The sequence below is a fragment of the Spermophilus citellus genome (assembly GCF_964194105.1).
Source record: "Spermophilus citellus genome assembly, chromosome: 12".
Lineage (NCBI taxonomy): Eukaryota > Metazoa > Chordata > Mammalia > Rodentia > Sciuridae > Spermophilus > Spermophilus citellus.
In genome coordinates, this window is record NC_138198.1 from 93,671,650 (window position 1) to 93,687,296 (window position 15,647).

A 15,647-nucleotide genomic window follows, 5' to 3' on the forward strand; every position below is an offset into this window, starting at 1 on the left:
TGTTGTTTCAAACACTGGAGAGTATTAAGAGCAGCAAGGGTCGGGATCACTTCCAAAAGCCGCAGATACTAAGCTGGAGTTTGAAGCCAGAACATTTTCTCAATTCATTTCATTAAAAATAGGTGCTGTTCCAAATGGACAAGTGCCCACATCAGTAATCTTCCGGAGTTAGCTTATCCAGCCCGGATTTTATTTTCTGAATAGAATCCAAATATCAACAGCATCAACAAGCAGATTTGAAAATTCAATAAAAACATACTAATATTAAATCTTCAATCGTGTTATTTAGCTTAGAATTGCTTAGTTTAATTAATGATGTTCACGATATAGCAGTTTGTCCCTCATTATCAGTTCTGCCCCAGACATAAGCGCAAACAGTTGGTGTAAAGAGCAGCTGCACTCCGGTTGATGTGTGGACCCCGGCATGGCATAGCCTTCGCAAGCCCTCTCGGCAAGCCACGCCGGCCTCCTGGCTCAAGATCAGCCCAGTTCTTTTCACCACTGACACCTTCTTCCCTGTCACCAGTTCAGTCTGGCTTCCTAGGGCCTGAACCAGCACTTTCCAGCGAGTCATCTTGGACCTGCGGGTCCTTCCCCAGCTGGGGTCTCCACCTGCACCCACGCCCAGGGGGCGCTGGCTGGACTCTCGAGTGGACTAGCCTGGCCGCGGTGGTGGCAGACGGCTAGTCACGTGCGGCGGTTGGGGCGGAGCGCGCCCGGCCGAGTGGGTGGAGAAAACAAAGCCCCCAGCTGTCAGCAGCAGAAGGAGGCGACCGCGCCGGAGCAGGTGAGTCAAGTGCATTTAAAGCGGTACCGCCCTGGCGCACCCAGACACCCTTTGCCCTGGCTCAGTCCCTCCCAAGCTGGGTTCTAGCCACACCTCCTACCGCCGCCTGGGTCGGCAGCCTGCGGGTTGCACAGCGAGCGGAACTGGGGGTCCCCGAGACCAGTAAGAAGTTGTGCAGGCGTCAGTGTCTTCCCTTCCCGGGTGCAACCCGCGTCGCTCCCGCCGGCGGTCTCTCTTTTGGGGCCCCAGCGCCCCGCACACCAAGAAAGGGGAGGGAATCGGGGCTGCCACGCTGGCAGAAGCAAAGTGGACTAGCTGAGGGGTGAGGGCTGGGGCAGTCCAGGATTAGGGGAGCTGGCGTCGGTGAAGGAGGGGATCCTGCAGGTGCGAGCACGCAGTGAACAGCCTTAGAAGCTGGACAGTTGAGGCGCCGGGGCTGAGAGCTGCAGGGGACGCTGGCAGAAGCTGCGCACTTTGGGACACACCAGGAAGTGCAGCGCACTGGTGCCGTTCGGCTGGGGAGCAACCCTTAGCCCCCAATTCTGCTGTCGCCCCCAGTGCTTCCCCTCCGGACGACAAAAGTCCCATCACTTCTCTGATAGGAGTTCTCGCTCCTGGCACCCGAGACTCAAAGAGCCCTGGTGGGTGGTAAAGGGAGCGGATTATTATTTTGCAGCTAAGTGGTTCTTTTGCAGGGAACACCCCGAGTTAGGGGTGAAACCCACTCTGCTTTGGTAAGAAATTCTTCGGTCTACATTTACAGGGGCTGCGCCAAAGCCAGAAGTCCCACAAAGGGCCAGAAGGAGGGGTGGGCGCATAAAGACCCTCCCCTCTAAACCTGAAGCGTTTGATAATGCAGACCTTTGAGACACCAAAAGAGCTAGTGGTATCTAGTCACCCCATGAGTTACTTTGCCAGTCCAGGGCCGGGGGACGTGGGCGAGGGGTGGGCAGAGCTGAAACCTCGCAGGAAGGGGCGCTGCAGCCATTTGATCAGGAGGAGCCTTTGTCTTAACCTCCAGTCCCCTTCTGCTAGTCCTCGCCGGCCAGTAGCGCGGTGGAGTAATTAATATTCGGAACATTAGTTGTTCCATCACCTCGGCACCAGCCGCCACTGCGATCGTCCCTTCCCTGCGGGTCTTCTCCATCACTTGCTCAGGTCCGATCCTTTTCCAAAAAAAGAAAAGAAAGTGGTCCAGACCCACTAGGAAAAAGAGGTCACTGAAAGCACTATAATGCATTCAATGCAAAAGTAAGGGTTAAGTGTTCAAACCCGGGCCCGCCTGCGCAGGAGGAGTCGCTAGAACTTTCTTGATTAGCATAGTATCTGCCCTGGAGCTGTGCTGCTAGACGGAGGTTCGGTCCCAGACCAGGTGAAGCGTGCAGTCTTGTCTCGATTGAGGTCGGAGTAGCACCTGCTTCTAGAGAGAGGACCCCGTGGTTTACAGCTTTGTGGAGCAGGACACTGTGGGATGAAACAAAACGGAGATCAAAAGGTAACCGAAGAATAGTATCATTTGGTATACTAATTTGGACTCTAAATTTGAGGAAGGTTTTAGCAAGCCAATGGGGGGGTTTTAGCAAGCAAAAGGAGGAGCCCTTGCTCTTGCAAGCGCCCCTCCTGGAAATGCTCCCTTGGGTTGCTGCCTTTCTTGTCTTCCAAACTAAGACATTAGTAAGGGGCTATTGTCAGTAGAGCTTTAAGATAGGAAGGAGCCATGAGCCCATGCAAGGGTTCTTAAACTAAAACTAAATTGACATGTTTCAGACGTATGGGAAAGACCATGGTTCTCCAAACCACTGGTTCCCAAACTTTGCTGTATATTAGAATCACCTGGGGAATTTTGAAAAATCCTGGCGTCTATATCAGCTCTCAAACCATTTAGACCAGACTGGGAGTGAGAACTAAGCATTAGTGAGGGGGGGGGGCGGGGAAGGCCAAAACATTTTAAAACTCCAGGTGATTCCACTGTAACCCAGTTCCATGTAACACACTTTGGGAACCATTGTTGCAAATGCAGAGTTCAATGGCCAGCAGCAGCAAGCATTGCAAGACAAGATGCCAGTTTAACTACTTGAGTGGGTGAGAGAGAAGCAATGAAACTAGGGTGCTGATGAGTAACACCCTGGGACAGGAGACTGTCATCAGGCAGCCTGACTGGTGGTGACACCTACCACATCATTTTTCCCTTACCCACCTAGAGTCTGGTTGTTGTTGGAAAGATCCAAGTTCACTGTCAATGCATGGTTTCTGTGCTGTTGTTAAGGGAACCGGTTAGAAACTTTCATTCCTGTGATGACTCATGTGTAGCAGGCAGCAGGGAAACCCAGCAGAAACAAACCCAGAGCAGCCTGGTGAGTCAGCAGGCTGCAATCCAAAGCCAGTCCGGTGAATAGGAAGCAATTACAGCAAGTTGCTTATTGACACGCACACATGCTGCACTCCATTGAAAGCACATTTTAGTGTCTGATCAGAATCTGCTTGTAAAAACTGCTCCCTTTTTCAACACCCAATCCTCCCTGCTTCATCTAATGCTCTCTGCTTTTAAGAGGAAGATTCAAGCCAAGCCAACTAGACATCTTGTAATTTCCTTTGAGGAAGGCACATTAAAAAATGAAGAAAATGTAAACTGGTTTGGGTTATTTCAGTTATGTGAAGTAGAAAGGGAGAATTTGTAACACATTTTAATACAAAAACGTCAAATATTCTTTGTATGTTCATAGATGATTTAATGGAGCTATTCAACTAGAAAATGGTTATAAAACATTGCATATGGAATTAGTTTGCTATTGACCAAAAATTTCTTGCTTAAAAAAAACTTGTTTAAAGATTCAGTTGAATAAACTTATTATTTTTCCTATTTTTATTACTTTCAGCTTCTTTATCTCTTCCTCTCTTCATTACCATCACTCTATCATTGCCTAAATGCTTTCTTCTGTATCTTTAGCAGTTTTAAAAGAGAACAACAGTGCCCGACACATAGCAAGCTCTCAATATTGTCTGCTATTGAAAATCATTTGAACCTATCTTATAGCACCTATTTGGAATTCTGTTATCTACTAGGGGCCTTCATGTCTGTGTCCCCATAGAACCATGCACAAGACCCCTTGTGATATATATGTTGCTTGTGTGTACTGAAGATTATTCAAAAGAGAGGAAAAACATTGGAAAACAAAGCCTTCTAAGTACATTCAGTTTTATAATTTTCAGACATCCATTCTGGATATGAAGAAAGCAAAATCCTGTTATAATTCTTAAGTGCTATAAAATGATAGTTAATTTAGAGTTCCATTTTTACACAAACTTAGCATTTTGAGTATAACTGATATTTGTTATAACATTTAATCATGCCCTCATGATCAAGGATTCACTTCACAGAACTTCTTTCTCATTATGGAAAAAAGTACATATCCCAACTATGGGTGCCTTGAGGAATTTAGTAGTTTAGGAGTGTTATTGCAGTATAGGTTAATAGTTAAACTGCTTTTATTGGCATCTGCCTTCTGCTCTTATTAAAACAGGACAAGTAGGGACTAGGGAGATAGATCAATGGTAGAACACTTGCCTAGCATGTGCAAGGCCTTGGATTCAATCCCCAGCACAACATCAATAACAATTAAAAAAAAGAAAGTACATTTCAATAACCAGCATATTAAAAAGTGGCAAGTTGGAAGTTAGAAGTTGGCTGTTTCTTGACAAAAAAATAATAATAATAATAAATGTTAATAAGAATTCCCAGAGGAGAAAAATAACAATGTAAATGTATCCATTCTCACATCTGTACAGCTTAGAAAACAGACTGGGGGTACACATATAAAGTTGTTACCCCTTTTGGAGAGGTCTAAGATTTGAAAGGTTAGGTGCAGTCTAGAAAAGCAGGACTGGTAATAGAAACTCGTATCAGTCAGAAGCTCTCCATCAGAGGATGATATGTGCCTAATTCTGTGATATTTACAAATAGCCCAAAGGGGTGGGGCAGAAAGAAAGGGTGTTATCTCAATTTTAGAAGCTCTGAAGTTTTTGAGAACAGATGAGAACCACCCAGTCTCATTACCTTCAATTAATAGAGCCCTTTGGTCTAAACAACTGGGTAAATGATATTCCAAGATAACATAGGGGAAAGTGAAGTGACCATCCAAAGTGGCAATACTGTGGTTAGAATACTAGATTATTGACTTCTTCTCCCATGTCTGTTACATTATATGGGTTTATGTTGTGTCACTTAGAGGTTTTGGCTAGACAAGATCAGTTCTAATTATCTCCTCTTTCCTTAAAATAAGAAAAACTATTCGCATATGTCATATGATTACTGACTTTACTCATAAATAACCTCTGGATTAGGACAACCCCAGTCTGAAACATCTTTAGCTTCTTATCTAGATAACCAAGGTAATATGTTCTTAAATCTTTCCCCAAGTTATAGAAGCATAAACTCTTTTGTTTTAGGGACCCCTAAAGGTTAGTCCCACCATCCAGTGAAATTTAAATGCCTTGTGTAATATCTTCTCTAAGGAGTATTCCAACTTATGCTTGAATGTTTCCCTGTAAACACATTCCAGTCATGGGACATCTCTGCAGAACTTTACTGTTGGAACTTTTGGGAACCGCAAAGAACAATCCAATTCTTCTCCACAATTTACCTGCAAACATCTGAAACATTGAAAGGGTTGTATCTGAGCTCAGTGGAGGAGTACTCACTCATCTGGCATGCTTGAGGCCCTGGGTTCAACCCCCAGCTCTGCAAAAAATAAATGTATTCTTCTTAATCTGAAATAAGAAAAAAAATCTATAGGATTTCAAATCTTAAGTCCACAAAATGTTTGAGGAGTATTCAAAATTATGGTTTGTTATATAAGAGCTTCATAAGATGGAATTACTGGAAAATTTCTTTCCCCAAAATTACTGCTGATGAATTTCATACACAAACATTGACCTTGTATTGAACTGAAACCCAGGGTTTCATCTGTTTCAGGGGTCACCAAACTATGGCCCACCATCTATTTTCATGTGGCTCTCTAGGTAAGGCAGGGTTTTATATTGTTTTAGTCATTAAAAAGAAAATACAAAGAAAAATATTTCGGGACACTTGAAAATTATATGAAATTCAAATTTCTGAGTCCACAATAAATGTTTATTGGGCCACAACCATATTTATTTCTTTACAACTTATCTATGACTGTTTTTGTGCAACTGCAGCAGAATGGAATAGTTGCACCAAAGATTGTTGATCCACAAAGCCTAAAATATTTGCTGAATATTTATGAAAACTTTGCAGGCTTCTAAGTTACTGTGATTCAACATGTTCTGATTTAATATAAGCATTTGCTCACTTAAAGTCTTCATCACTTTTTACCCTTTTAGTGAAGATAAATGTCTTACCAAAGAAATCAACTAAGCACTTATCTTCATCTTCTTCTTGTATATTTACTTAGCAAAACCAGAACATTTCAAAGTAGAATATGGAGTTTAGTGATTTAGTCAACTATAAAACTTCTGAACAAGAACAAGTTCACGATGGCAGAATGCAATACTACCTAGTCATGGTTTCCAGAGTTCTAGAAAATGTGAAAATACATCCTTAAGTGAACATTTAGCAAAAGACACTTCCTATTTCTGCAACCCATGAGGGCATTTGTACACTTACTTATTGTGGTGTGTTAAGGCAATAACTGGGAGATGTCTTCAAATTTAGAAATTTTTCATTGTCACTTTATACACTAAAATTACATTAAAAAACTTGCTTATTTTTAGAAATAGTGCTATTTTTTAAAAAAATATTTATTTATTTATTTTAGTTGTAGTTGGACACAATACCTTTATTTTATTTATTTATATGTGATGCCAAGGATCAAACCCAGGGCCTCACATGCTAAGCAAGTGCTCTACTGCTGAGTCACAACCTCAGCCCATAGCACTACTTTTCTTTTTTTTTCTTTATTAAATTATTCATTTACTCTAATTTGTTGTACACAATGGCAGAATGCAATTCATTTCATATTACACATATAGAGCACAACTTTTCAAGTCACTGGTTGTATACAAAGTATTTTCACTCCATTCATATCTTCATACATGTACTTAGGGTAATGATGTCTAACTCATTCCATTGTCATTCCAACCCCCTTGCCCGCTCCCTTCACTCCCTCCCCTTTACCCTACCCAAAGTTCCTGGATTCCTCCCATGCTCCCCCCCATCACTGTTATGAGTCGGCATCCTCATATCAAAGAAAACATTCAGCCTTTGGTTTTGGGGGATTGGCTTAGTTCACTTAGCATTATATTCTCCAACTCCATCCATTTACCTGCAAATGCCATGATTTTATTCTCTTTTAATGCTGAGTAATGTTCCATTGTGTGTGTATATACCAAAGTTTCCCTATCCATTCATCTACTGAAGGGCATCTGGGTTGGTTCCACAAATTAGCTATTGTGAATTGTGCTGCTATAAACATTGATATGGCTGCATAGTACTACTTTTCTAAAGTATACATTAAACATATATAAGAAGATCTACATATAGTCACTAACATACTACAGGTTAACAGTATGTCATGGGCAATTTAGTTTAAAATTCCCAAATTCAAAAGTAGAAATTCAAATGATAATCTCAAGACTGAAACAATTACTATTAATTAACATTCCAGAAAAATATTTTAAATAATAACTATTTTTATTTATTTTTAGTTGTAGATGGACACTACCTTTATTGTATGTATTTATATGGGGCTGAGGATCGAACCCAGTGCCTCATATGTGCTAGGCAAGTGCTCTACCATTGAGCTACATCCCCAGCCTCAAAGAGTGACTATTGATAGGAACTTTTCTTAATTTTTTATTCTAAGTATCACCTGTCATAAAAGTTCCTTCAGTTGAGAACTTTCTTTTGATGACTCGTTAACGTCATGACTGGGAGTTTGCAAATAAATTTCACTTAAACTAATAGAGCAATTCAAGGATCATCTGGTGTCCCTATAATCCCTTCCAGAATCAGCTCACCTGCAATTTAGAGACTGAAAAAGTGGAAAAAGTTCTTTTTCACTAAATTAAACAACACGTTGTTAATATGTGTTTTGAGGTACTTGATGTTGGCTAAATCATTTCTACAAATAACCATAAATGTGTATAATCCCATTTTAGGACTATTGATAGTAATGACATGTAAATGACTAACTCCTGAGGTGACAACACACTAGCTTTCCTTGATGAGTAACTGAGGGAGGAGGAGAGAAACTGCTGTGCTGATGGGTAAGGAACCAGTCCACATGAAATAATCTAGATCTCCCATTTTTACCAAAAACATTTTGTTTAATAGACTTATGCCATACATGTAGTTTTCTCCAAATTTTTTCTAAAATTAGGAAATAATTCCATTGACCATTTTTGTTAAAGTGGGGAACTTCATAATTGTCGATTGCTTTCCACCGTCTTATAAACACCATGGCAAAAATGACTATTAGTATTTGAAGGAGGTAGAAGAGAAAGAGAATTAGCAAGAAAATGAAGCCATCCCTTTTAATATTACTAGAGTATCTGAAACTATTAATTTGGATGGCATAGACGAAAATGAAATCAGGAATAGTTTATTCTGTTTTAAAATCTGGTGAATCATTAAAAGGGGAGGGGAGGGGAGGGGAAGGGGGATAGTAGAGAATAGGATAAACAGCAGAATACATCAGTCACTAGAATGGCAATATGTAAATCAATGGAAGTGTAACTGATGTGATACAGCAATCGGTATACGGGGTAAAAATGGGAGTTCATAACCCACTTGAATCAAATTGTGAAATATGATATATTAAGAACTTTGTAATGTTTTGAACGACCAACAATAAAAATAAATAAATAAATAAATAAATAAATAAATAAATAAATAAAAATCTGGTGAATTAGCAACTGATAAGCTAGAGATGAGAAAGCACCACAACCACCTAATTTAACTTTCCTCCTTTCAAAGATCATCTCAAATCTGATCAGCTTTGATATTAAAAAAAATATATATTAGGAATGAAGATGTAGCTCAGTGGTAGAGCACTTGTCTAGCACGAACAAGGCTTTGGGTTCAATCCTAGCACTGCAAAAAGAAAAAAATTTCCATGTTTCTAACCAAGAAACCAGTATCTCCTTTTTCCTCCAAGTTTCTTCAGTTCTCCATAAAGTAGAATAGAGGGCACTCAAAAGAAATGCTTCCTTCTTTGCTCCACCTGCCCCTCCCTAGGAACAACCTGTTGGTATAAGTAAGGTTCTCTGTTGGTTTCACTCTCAGCTTGGCTTCAATTCATTTTTTTTCCCTGTGCTGAGGATCAATCCCAGGGCCTTGAACATGACAAATATAACTTTGTAAAAGACTCATATGAGACTAACTTGACAGCCTGTCATAAACAGCATTCTGGCTTGTCCCTGATTAATAACCTATAAATTAGGTGGATCACACTTCCTGGTTTGCAGATCACCAGCTTTGTGCTTCTTTATTTCATATATCATAATTGATATAACAAAATATTTATATGATAAAGCGTATAAATATTGCATTTCTCCATAACTCTAAAACTGGACAACAAGGATAGTGAAATGTGAGGGTCATCATTATGCAAAATACATGTATGAAGATTTGAATTTGGTGTCAACATACCTTATATACAAACAGAAATATGAAAAATTGTGGTATATATGTTTATTAAGAATTGTAATGCAAAAAAAAGAATACATGAATAATGGCATAATTGGGAGTGAACATACTTTATATACAGAGTTACGAAAAATTGTGCTGTATACGGGTAATAATGAGTGTAATGCATTCCACTATTGTCATGTATTTAAAAAATAAATTTAAAAAAACTGGATAATAACTGTCCAGTTTGAGCCTCTGGCAAATTGCAAATTACACTTGTGAAATTTACTTTTTAAATATTTATTTTGCAGGGGGTTACTAGGGATTGAACCCAGGGGTACTTAACCACTGAGCTACACTCCCAGCCCCCATTTTTTATTTTTTATTTGGAGACAGGGTCTTGCTAAGTTGCTTAGGACCTCACTAAGTTGCTAAGGATCATCTTGAACTTGTGATTCTCCTGCCTCAGCCGCCCAAGTCTCTGGGTTTATAGTGTGCACTGCCATGCCCGGCATAAATACTTTTTTTTTTTAAGTAATAGATTATTCTTTATAAGTTTAAACCCTTATTTCTTTATGCCTGCCTGCCTGGGGGTTTTAGAAGTTATTGTATTGTATTGTAGAAAGAATCCTAGAATTAGAGCAGGGCCTTCAAATACCGTGAGTTTTTCTATAGCCAACTGGGTGATTTGAGAGGCATTAGTTAACATCCTTCACCCACATCCTTCAAACTGAGTTACCTGTCTCAAAGGTCAGATAGAGACAATAGAATCATTATCTCGAGAGGCGCTTCAGGATCAAATTATATGTGTGTCTGTTCATAACATGGTCATCAAGTCATTTAGTGATCTGCTTCACATAGAGCTGGCAGTTGACTAAATATTAATGGATGTAACATGCCTAATATGGAAGAAAGGTGATGTTCATCTTAACAGTTGCATCTGTGCACTGGGACAGAATGACAGGGCAGGGCTGGAGGTGTAGCTCAGTGGTAGAGCACTTGCCTAGCACATGTGAAGCCCTGAGCCCGATCCCCAGCAACACAAATCAAGCAAACAAAAAAATACATCTTGCTGGTATGTAGCGCCTCAGAAACTTCAGGTTCTTCCTATAACTGGGGAACAGTGACATGCTCCAGGGCACCAAGCAATGAACTACTTATCAGTTATCAAAAGACACAGTATGTTTTATTTTCTGTCAGAATTCTATACAAACACTCCTTCATTCTTTTCTAAGTTTATTAGCAAGAACAAATAAAATAGCCTTAAAATACATTTTAAGGTAGCTTTTATGACCACATGATTATATAATTGGAATTAATCATTAAGTAGCATTTTTATCTTATCCAAACATATGCCCTCAAATTTGACTTGGCTGTGTGGTCATTTATTTATTAAAAATACCCCAGCACACAGAAAAGAAATTCATTTAACTTTTTTTTTTTTTTGCAGTGGGGGATAGTGGGGATTAAAGTCAGGGGCACTCGACCACCAAGCCACATCCCTAGCCCTATTTTGTTTTTTATTCAGAGACAGAGTCTCACTGAGTTGTTTAGTGCCTCCTCTTTGCTGAGGTTAGCTTTGAACTCGAGATCCTCCTGTCTCAGCCTCTCAAGCTGCTGGGATTACAGACATGTGCAACCATGTTGCCTTTTTGTTGTTTTAATAAACAAAAAATCAATGAAAGTCTGAAAAAGGTGGAAAACAGATGTGAGGGGAAGCTCTGCAATTTTACCGCCCTCATGCAACTATTACAGAAAGTATCTTCACGTTTATGTAGAGCTCTTATTGTCTACATCCACAACAATATTTCACTTAAATGTTCCCTTAGCATTTTAAACATTTCTGTATTCAGCATAGGGTTTCTATGTCTTTCCTGTAGCTTTGCTAGCTTTTCTGCTTGGGATGACTTTCTTCATTAATACAAGCTCAGGCAGGCTCTTATCTCAGCTGTTACTTCCCCTAGGTTCTTGCTACTCAGGAAGTGTGGTCCAGAGACTAATGGCATGAGCTCCACCAGGAGCATCTCGAAAAATGCAGGATCTGGGTCCTCAATCAGAATCTTGCCCTTTCGTGAGCTCCCCAGATGGTCTGTTATCAGAGTTAACGTTGAGAAAGGCTGGCTCTGAAAAGCCTTTCCTAACATTGGCTCTGCCCACTGGGCAGGCAGGCCCACCCTAACCCGTATATAGTAGGTTGCCAGGGACATTTTCTTTTGTGTTTCACGTATTGGTTGCTGGATGTGGTCTGCTCAGCTCCCAATCCCCTAGCCTTAGAACAGTACTTGAGAGGTAAGAGTTCGGTTTGGGGAATTGTTTCCTCATTTTCCCACCTCCTGTTTTGTAGATGAATTATAAATGAAGAGTCCGCTCCTGTGCTAGAAAATGAGGTGCTGGAGTTAGAGTGCAGTTCCTTAGATGTGTGCCCTTCCATTGCTGTTTTTAATGTGGAAAATGTATATGCCTCTCTGCAGATAATATCTGAAAACTCACTGCTAAAACTTTATCACTTCTGCTTAAAATATTTATGCCTGTTAAAATACCAATACCTCTGGGAGGAATTGCACTTTAGGCTTGGTGTGAAGTTTGATCAGTTGGCAGATTTGAGTAAGTGTTCAGGGGAGGAGATAATGGTTATTTCTGTGCCACCGGACAGGAGAAGGTAAAGAACACTAGATTAGAAAAAGATAAATGGCAGAATGCCTGGGAAAAAACTGACAGATGTTAGCTATTTTTGTCTTGAATCATAATATAAGTCCCTTTTTCATTTAAGAAAAGTAAACTAGGTTTTATATTTGTAAAATCTCAGGACATGACTTTGTCACCATGTCCTGACTCTTATCTATAACATTTTATCTAGCCCTGCATTCAATGTGAACCACTCTTGGCAATTTTTTTCCCAAATGTTTGTTTTCAAATTCTAGGAAATCACACCAATTAAAAAAAAAAGTTAATTTAAAAAAATTTAAGTAAAATCATCAGTAACCTGCATTAAAAATAAAATTTTAGGCAGCCAAAATTGACATTTCTAAACTAATATTAAAGCTGAGGCTGGGGATATAGCTCAATTGATAGAGTGCTTGCCTCACATGCCCAAGGCCCTGGGTTCAATCCCCAGCACCACCACCACCACCAAAAAAAAAAAAAAAAAAAAAAAGCATGCCTGAAATCCCAGTGGCTTGGGAGGCTGAGGCAGGAGGATTGCAAGTTCAAAGCCAGCCTCAGCAACTTAGCAAGGCCCTAAGCAACTCAGACACACCCTGTCTCTAAATTTAAAAATATATATATATATATAAAGGGATGGCTAAGCACCTTGGATTCAATCCCTGCTATCCACCCCCCATACACACACACACACACACACACACACACACACACACACACACACCCCACCTGAGACATAGGGAGCTTAATCTTTTTATTGTGGAAGGAGTATTCTGTGAACTTGAGGACAATGAGGGAGGAAGGCAGGCTCAGCTCCTTAGCCCCTGTTTTGAAGTAGTAAGAGGCGGATTAAAGTTTTGGAATCAAGTTGTGCCCAGAAACAAGAAACGTCTGTCTGTCCGACAGGGCTATTGTTTGCCTTCTTTGAAAGGAACGAGAGGCTCCTGGTACTGCTCCCCAACAGCTCTCACAATCAGCCACACAGACTGCAAGACTAAAAGGAGTGTAATTATATTCAAGAATGTGTGGCCTTCTTCCCCCTTTTGGAGTCTAGTGCAGCGCTTGCCCATCACCATGGACACCAGCTGCGGCCGACTTGTGAATGTGAGTGAGGTTCATGTCTTTTGTGGAAGAGTGTATTAGGTTGCCTTTCTGCCCTAAACTGTTTTATCTGAGTGTCTATCTGCAAAGATACCATGCATGGTAATTTGCCCAGAGCTGGAATCTCAGGTGGGGTTTGTAAGAGTCATCTCGACACCTTTAGAGTATACCGATTGAGCAATCTGACGCAAGTGAGGCAGGATGGGCAGAGCAGTCATTGTGTTCTATGCCCTTGTAACATCAAGCTGAGCTCCATTTGAGTCATATTTTCCTGTGGGGATTATAGCCTATCCCAGTGGAAAGAATTTTTAACAATATATTTCTGTGGGGCTTAGTGCTGTTGCAGGGGTTGCTCTTACAATCTGAAAGCTGTGTAAATTTTTTGTTTTTAAATCTTAAAGAATGGCTAATAACCTTGCTTTGTTACTAGCCTGTTTATTATTACCTAGTTAATAATTTTATATGCCTTTGGTGGAGAGACTTTGCACCTTGATTTCTCCATCTGAAAACATATGCAAATGTTTGTTACTAATGATCATGAGTAGGGGCTCTAGAGATTTAAAACTTAACACAGCAGATGAGGGTTGAAGAAATGACAGGGAAAGAGAAAGAAGCAATATGTACCAAAACTTTCAGAAGAAAACAGGAGTTAAGATCAAGAATGGCTGTCCCTAACTACCCTGCTTAGACCAATTTCAAATTTTACTTCTAAACTATGAGCCTCACTCAAAACCTTTTGCAAGTTAGGCATAACATTCTTATTGTCTTATTATTCACAATAAGGCAATTTTGAATGAATTGTCAGGAGACCTGGGGGCTCTAGTTTGTGCTGTGCAAAAAGTGCCATTCAATACAACTTGGTTCACCTTTGACCTCCAGTCTCATCAATAGAATGAGGCTATCATAACTTATCCTCTCTCCACAAAATACCTCAGTGTGCTCTGAAAGGTAGTTGTTCATTCATCTTTCTTATAATAAAATAGACTAGAAAATGCAGTGGGAACTATACATTTTTTTTCCTTTGGAGAATCCAAAAATTTCTTTATATGCATGAGACAAATATGTAGTTTTTGAAAGTCCACTAGAACATTGAATTATTTGGTTAAATTGGATTAGGCAAGGGTACTCACAAGTTTAAATGTCCATTTAACAAATAGAGATTGTCATTACAGCTCCTTAAAATCTGAATCAGTGTGATTTCTGGCAGAGCAGATACATTCTTTAATAGTATCTACTCAGAAACCTTCCTGGGCTCATGCTTTCCTGTCTACATGGTGGTTAACATGGTTCCTATTTCCATTAGTCAGTCTGGGTTGAGAAATGAGGCCGTGTATGCTGGAGGTAATGGAAGACAAGGAAATTGCAGAGCCAGGTCCAGCTTTATGTTGTATGGTGCTGCCTTAAAATACAGGTGGAGGCGAGAGGTTCTGCTTCCCGTGGTTTTCCTGTTGCTTCACAGTCACTGGACATCAGAGCCTGCAGAGACAGACAGAAAATATATGTAAGACACAGGGAGTAAACCAACCTTAGCAAAGCTTTTCTTTTAACCTAATACAAAGACAGTTGTCATTTTCAATATTAGCCAGAAGTAGGACGCATTGCTTCTCTTACTGTCCTCCTACCTGGAAGTTTATGTCCAGCGGCATACCAGGAAGGGATTGTGATAAGCAACTGTGTGGGTCATAGTGTCCTAGCACTCTGAGCTCTGTTGACATACCTCTTTGACACCTTTCTGCTCATGGCAGGAATGATCAGAGCTAGTTGTATTCCACCTGCCTTGAATACCTGACCCAGTGTGTTCTGACAGAGGATCTCATGAAGTCTCTATGTCGTTCTCAGATATATATATGCCTTTCATAATTTATACCAAGTAGAATGAATGTGGTTTAGAGCTGCAAACAATCGTGAAGATCATCTTACTTATTACTATTATTTTCTAGATTTAAAAAAAGCATGGAACTACTATATATACCACTATGCCACCTATACCATTTCTCAGTATTTACCCTGAATAATTAGTCATCTTATTATACATACATACCCATGTTTATAGCAGCACAATTCACAAATGACCAAACTATGGAATCAGCCAAAGTGTCCATCAGCAGATGAATGGATAAAGAAAATGTGGTGTTATATGTATATATGCACCACAATGTCTGTGTGTGTGTGTGCATACACATACACAGCTACAATGAAGTTTTATTTAGCCATAAAGAAAAATTAAGTTCTAGCATTTGCAGGAAAATGGATGGAACTAGAGACCATCATGTTAAGTGAAATAAGTCAATCTCAAAAAGTTAAGATCATATGTTTTCTCTCATATGTAGAAGCTAAAAAGGAAGAGGGAAACAAAGGTGGAGGTGGATATCATAAAAATCAAAGGAACATTAGTAGAAGAAAGAGACCCAGGGAGTGGAGGAATGGAGCGGGGAAATGCTAGGGAGTGATGTTGGCCAAATTATGTTGTTGTTATTGTGTGCATGTATG

The 15,647-nt window shown here is 40.1% G+C and overlaps 1 protein-coding gene across 2 annotated transcripts in view; it reads left to right on the forward strand.

Moving 5' to 3' along the window:
* The first annotated feature begins 712 nt into the window (after positions 1–712).
* Positions 713–15,647, forward strand: part of MAPRE2 (microtubule associated protein RP/EB family member 2) — a 153,814-nt gene continuing 138,879 nt past the window's right edge. Inside the window, exon 1 of one of the 2 annotated variants that reach the window (XM_081262964.1) lies at positions 713–787. Coding sequence is in view for 1 of the 2 variants with exons in the window: in XM_081262963.1 (XP_081119089.1) it covers positions 2,259–2,282 (24 nt within the window). In the remaining variant the exon portion in view is untranslated. Of the gene's footprint in view, positions 788–2,243; positions 2,283–15,647 lie in introns of those variants that run through there. The other variant, XM_081262963.1, reaches the window with a different exon arrangement.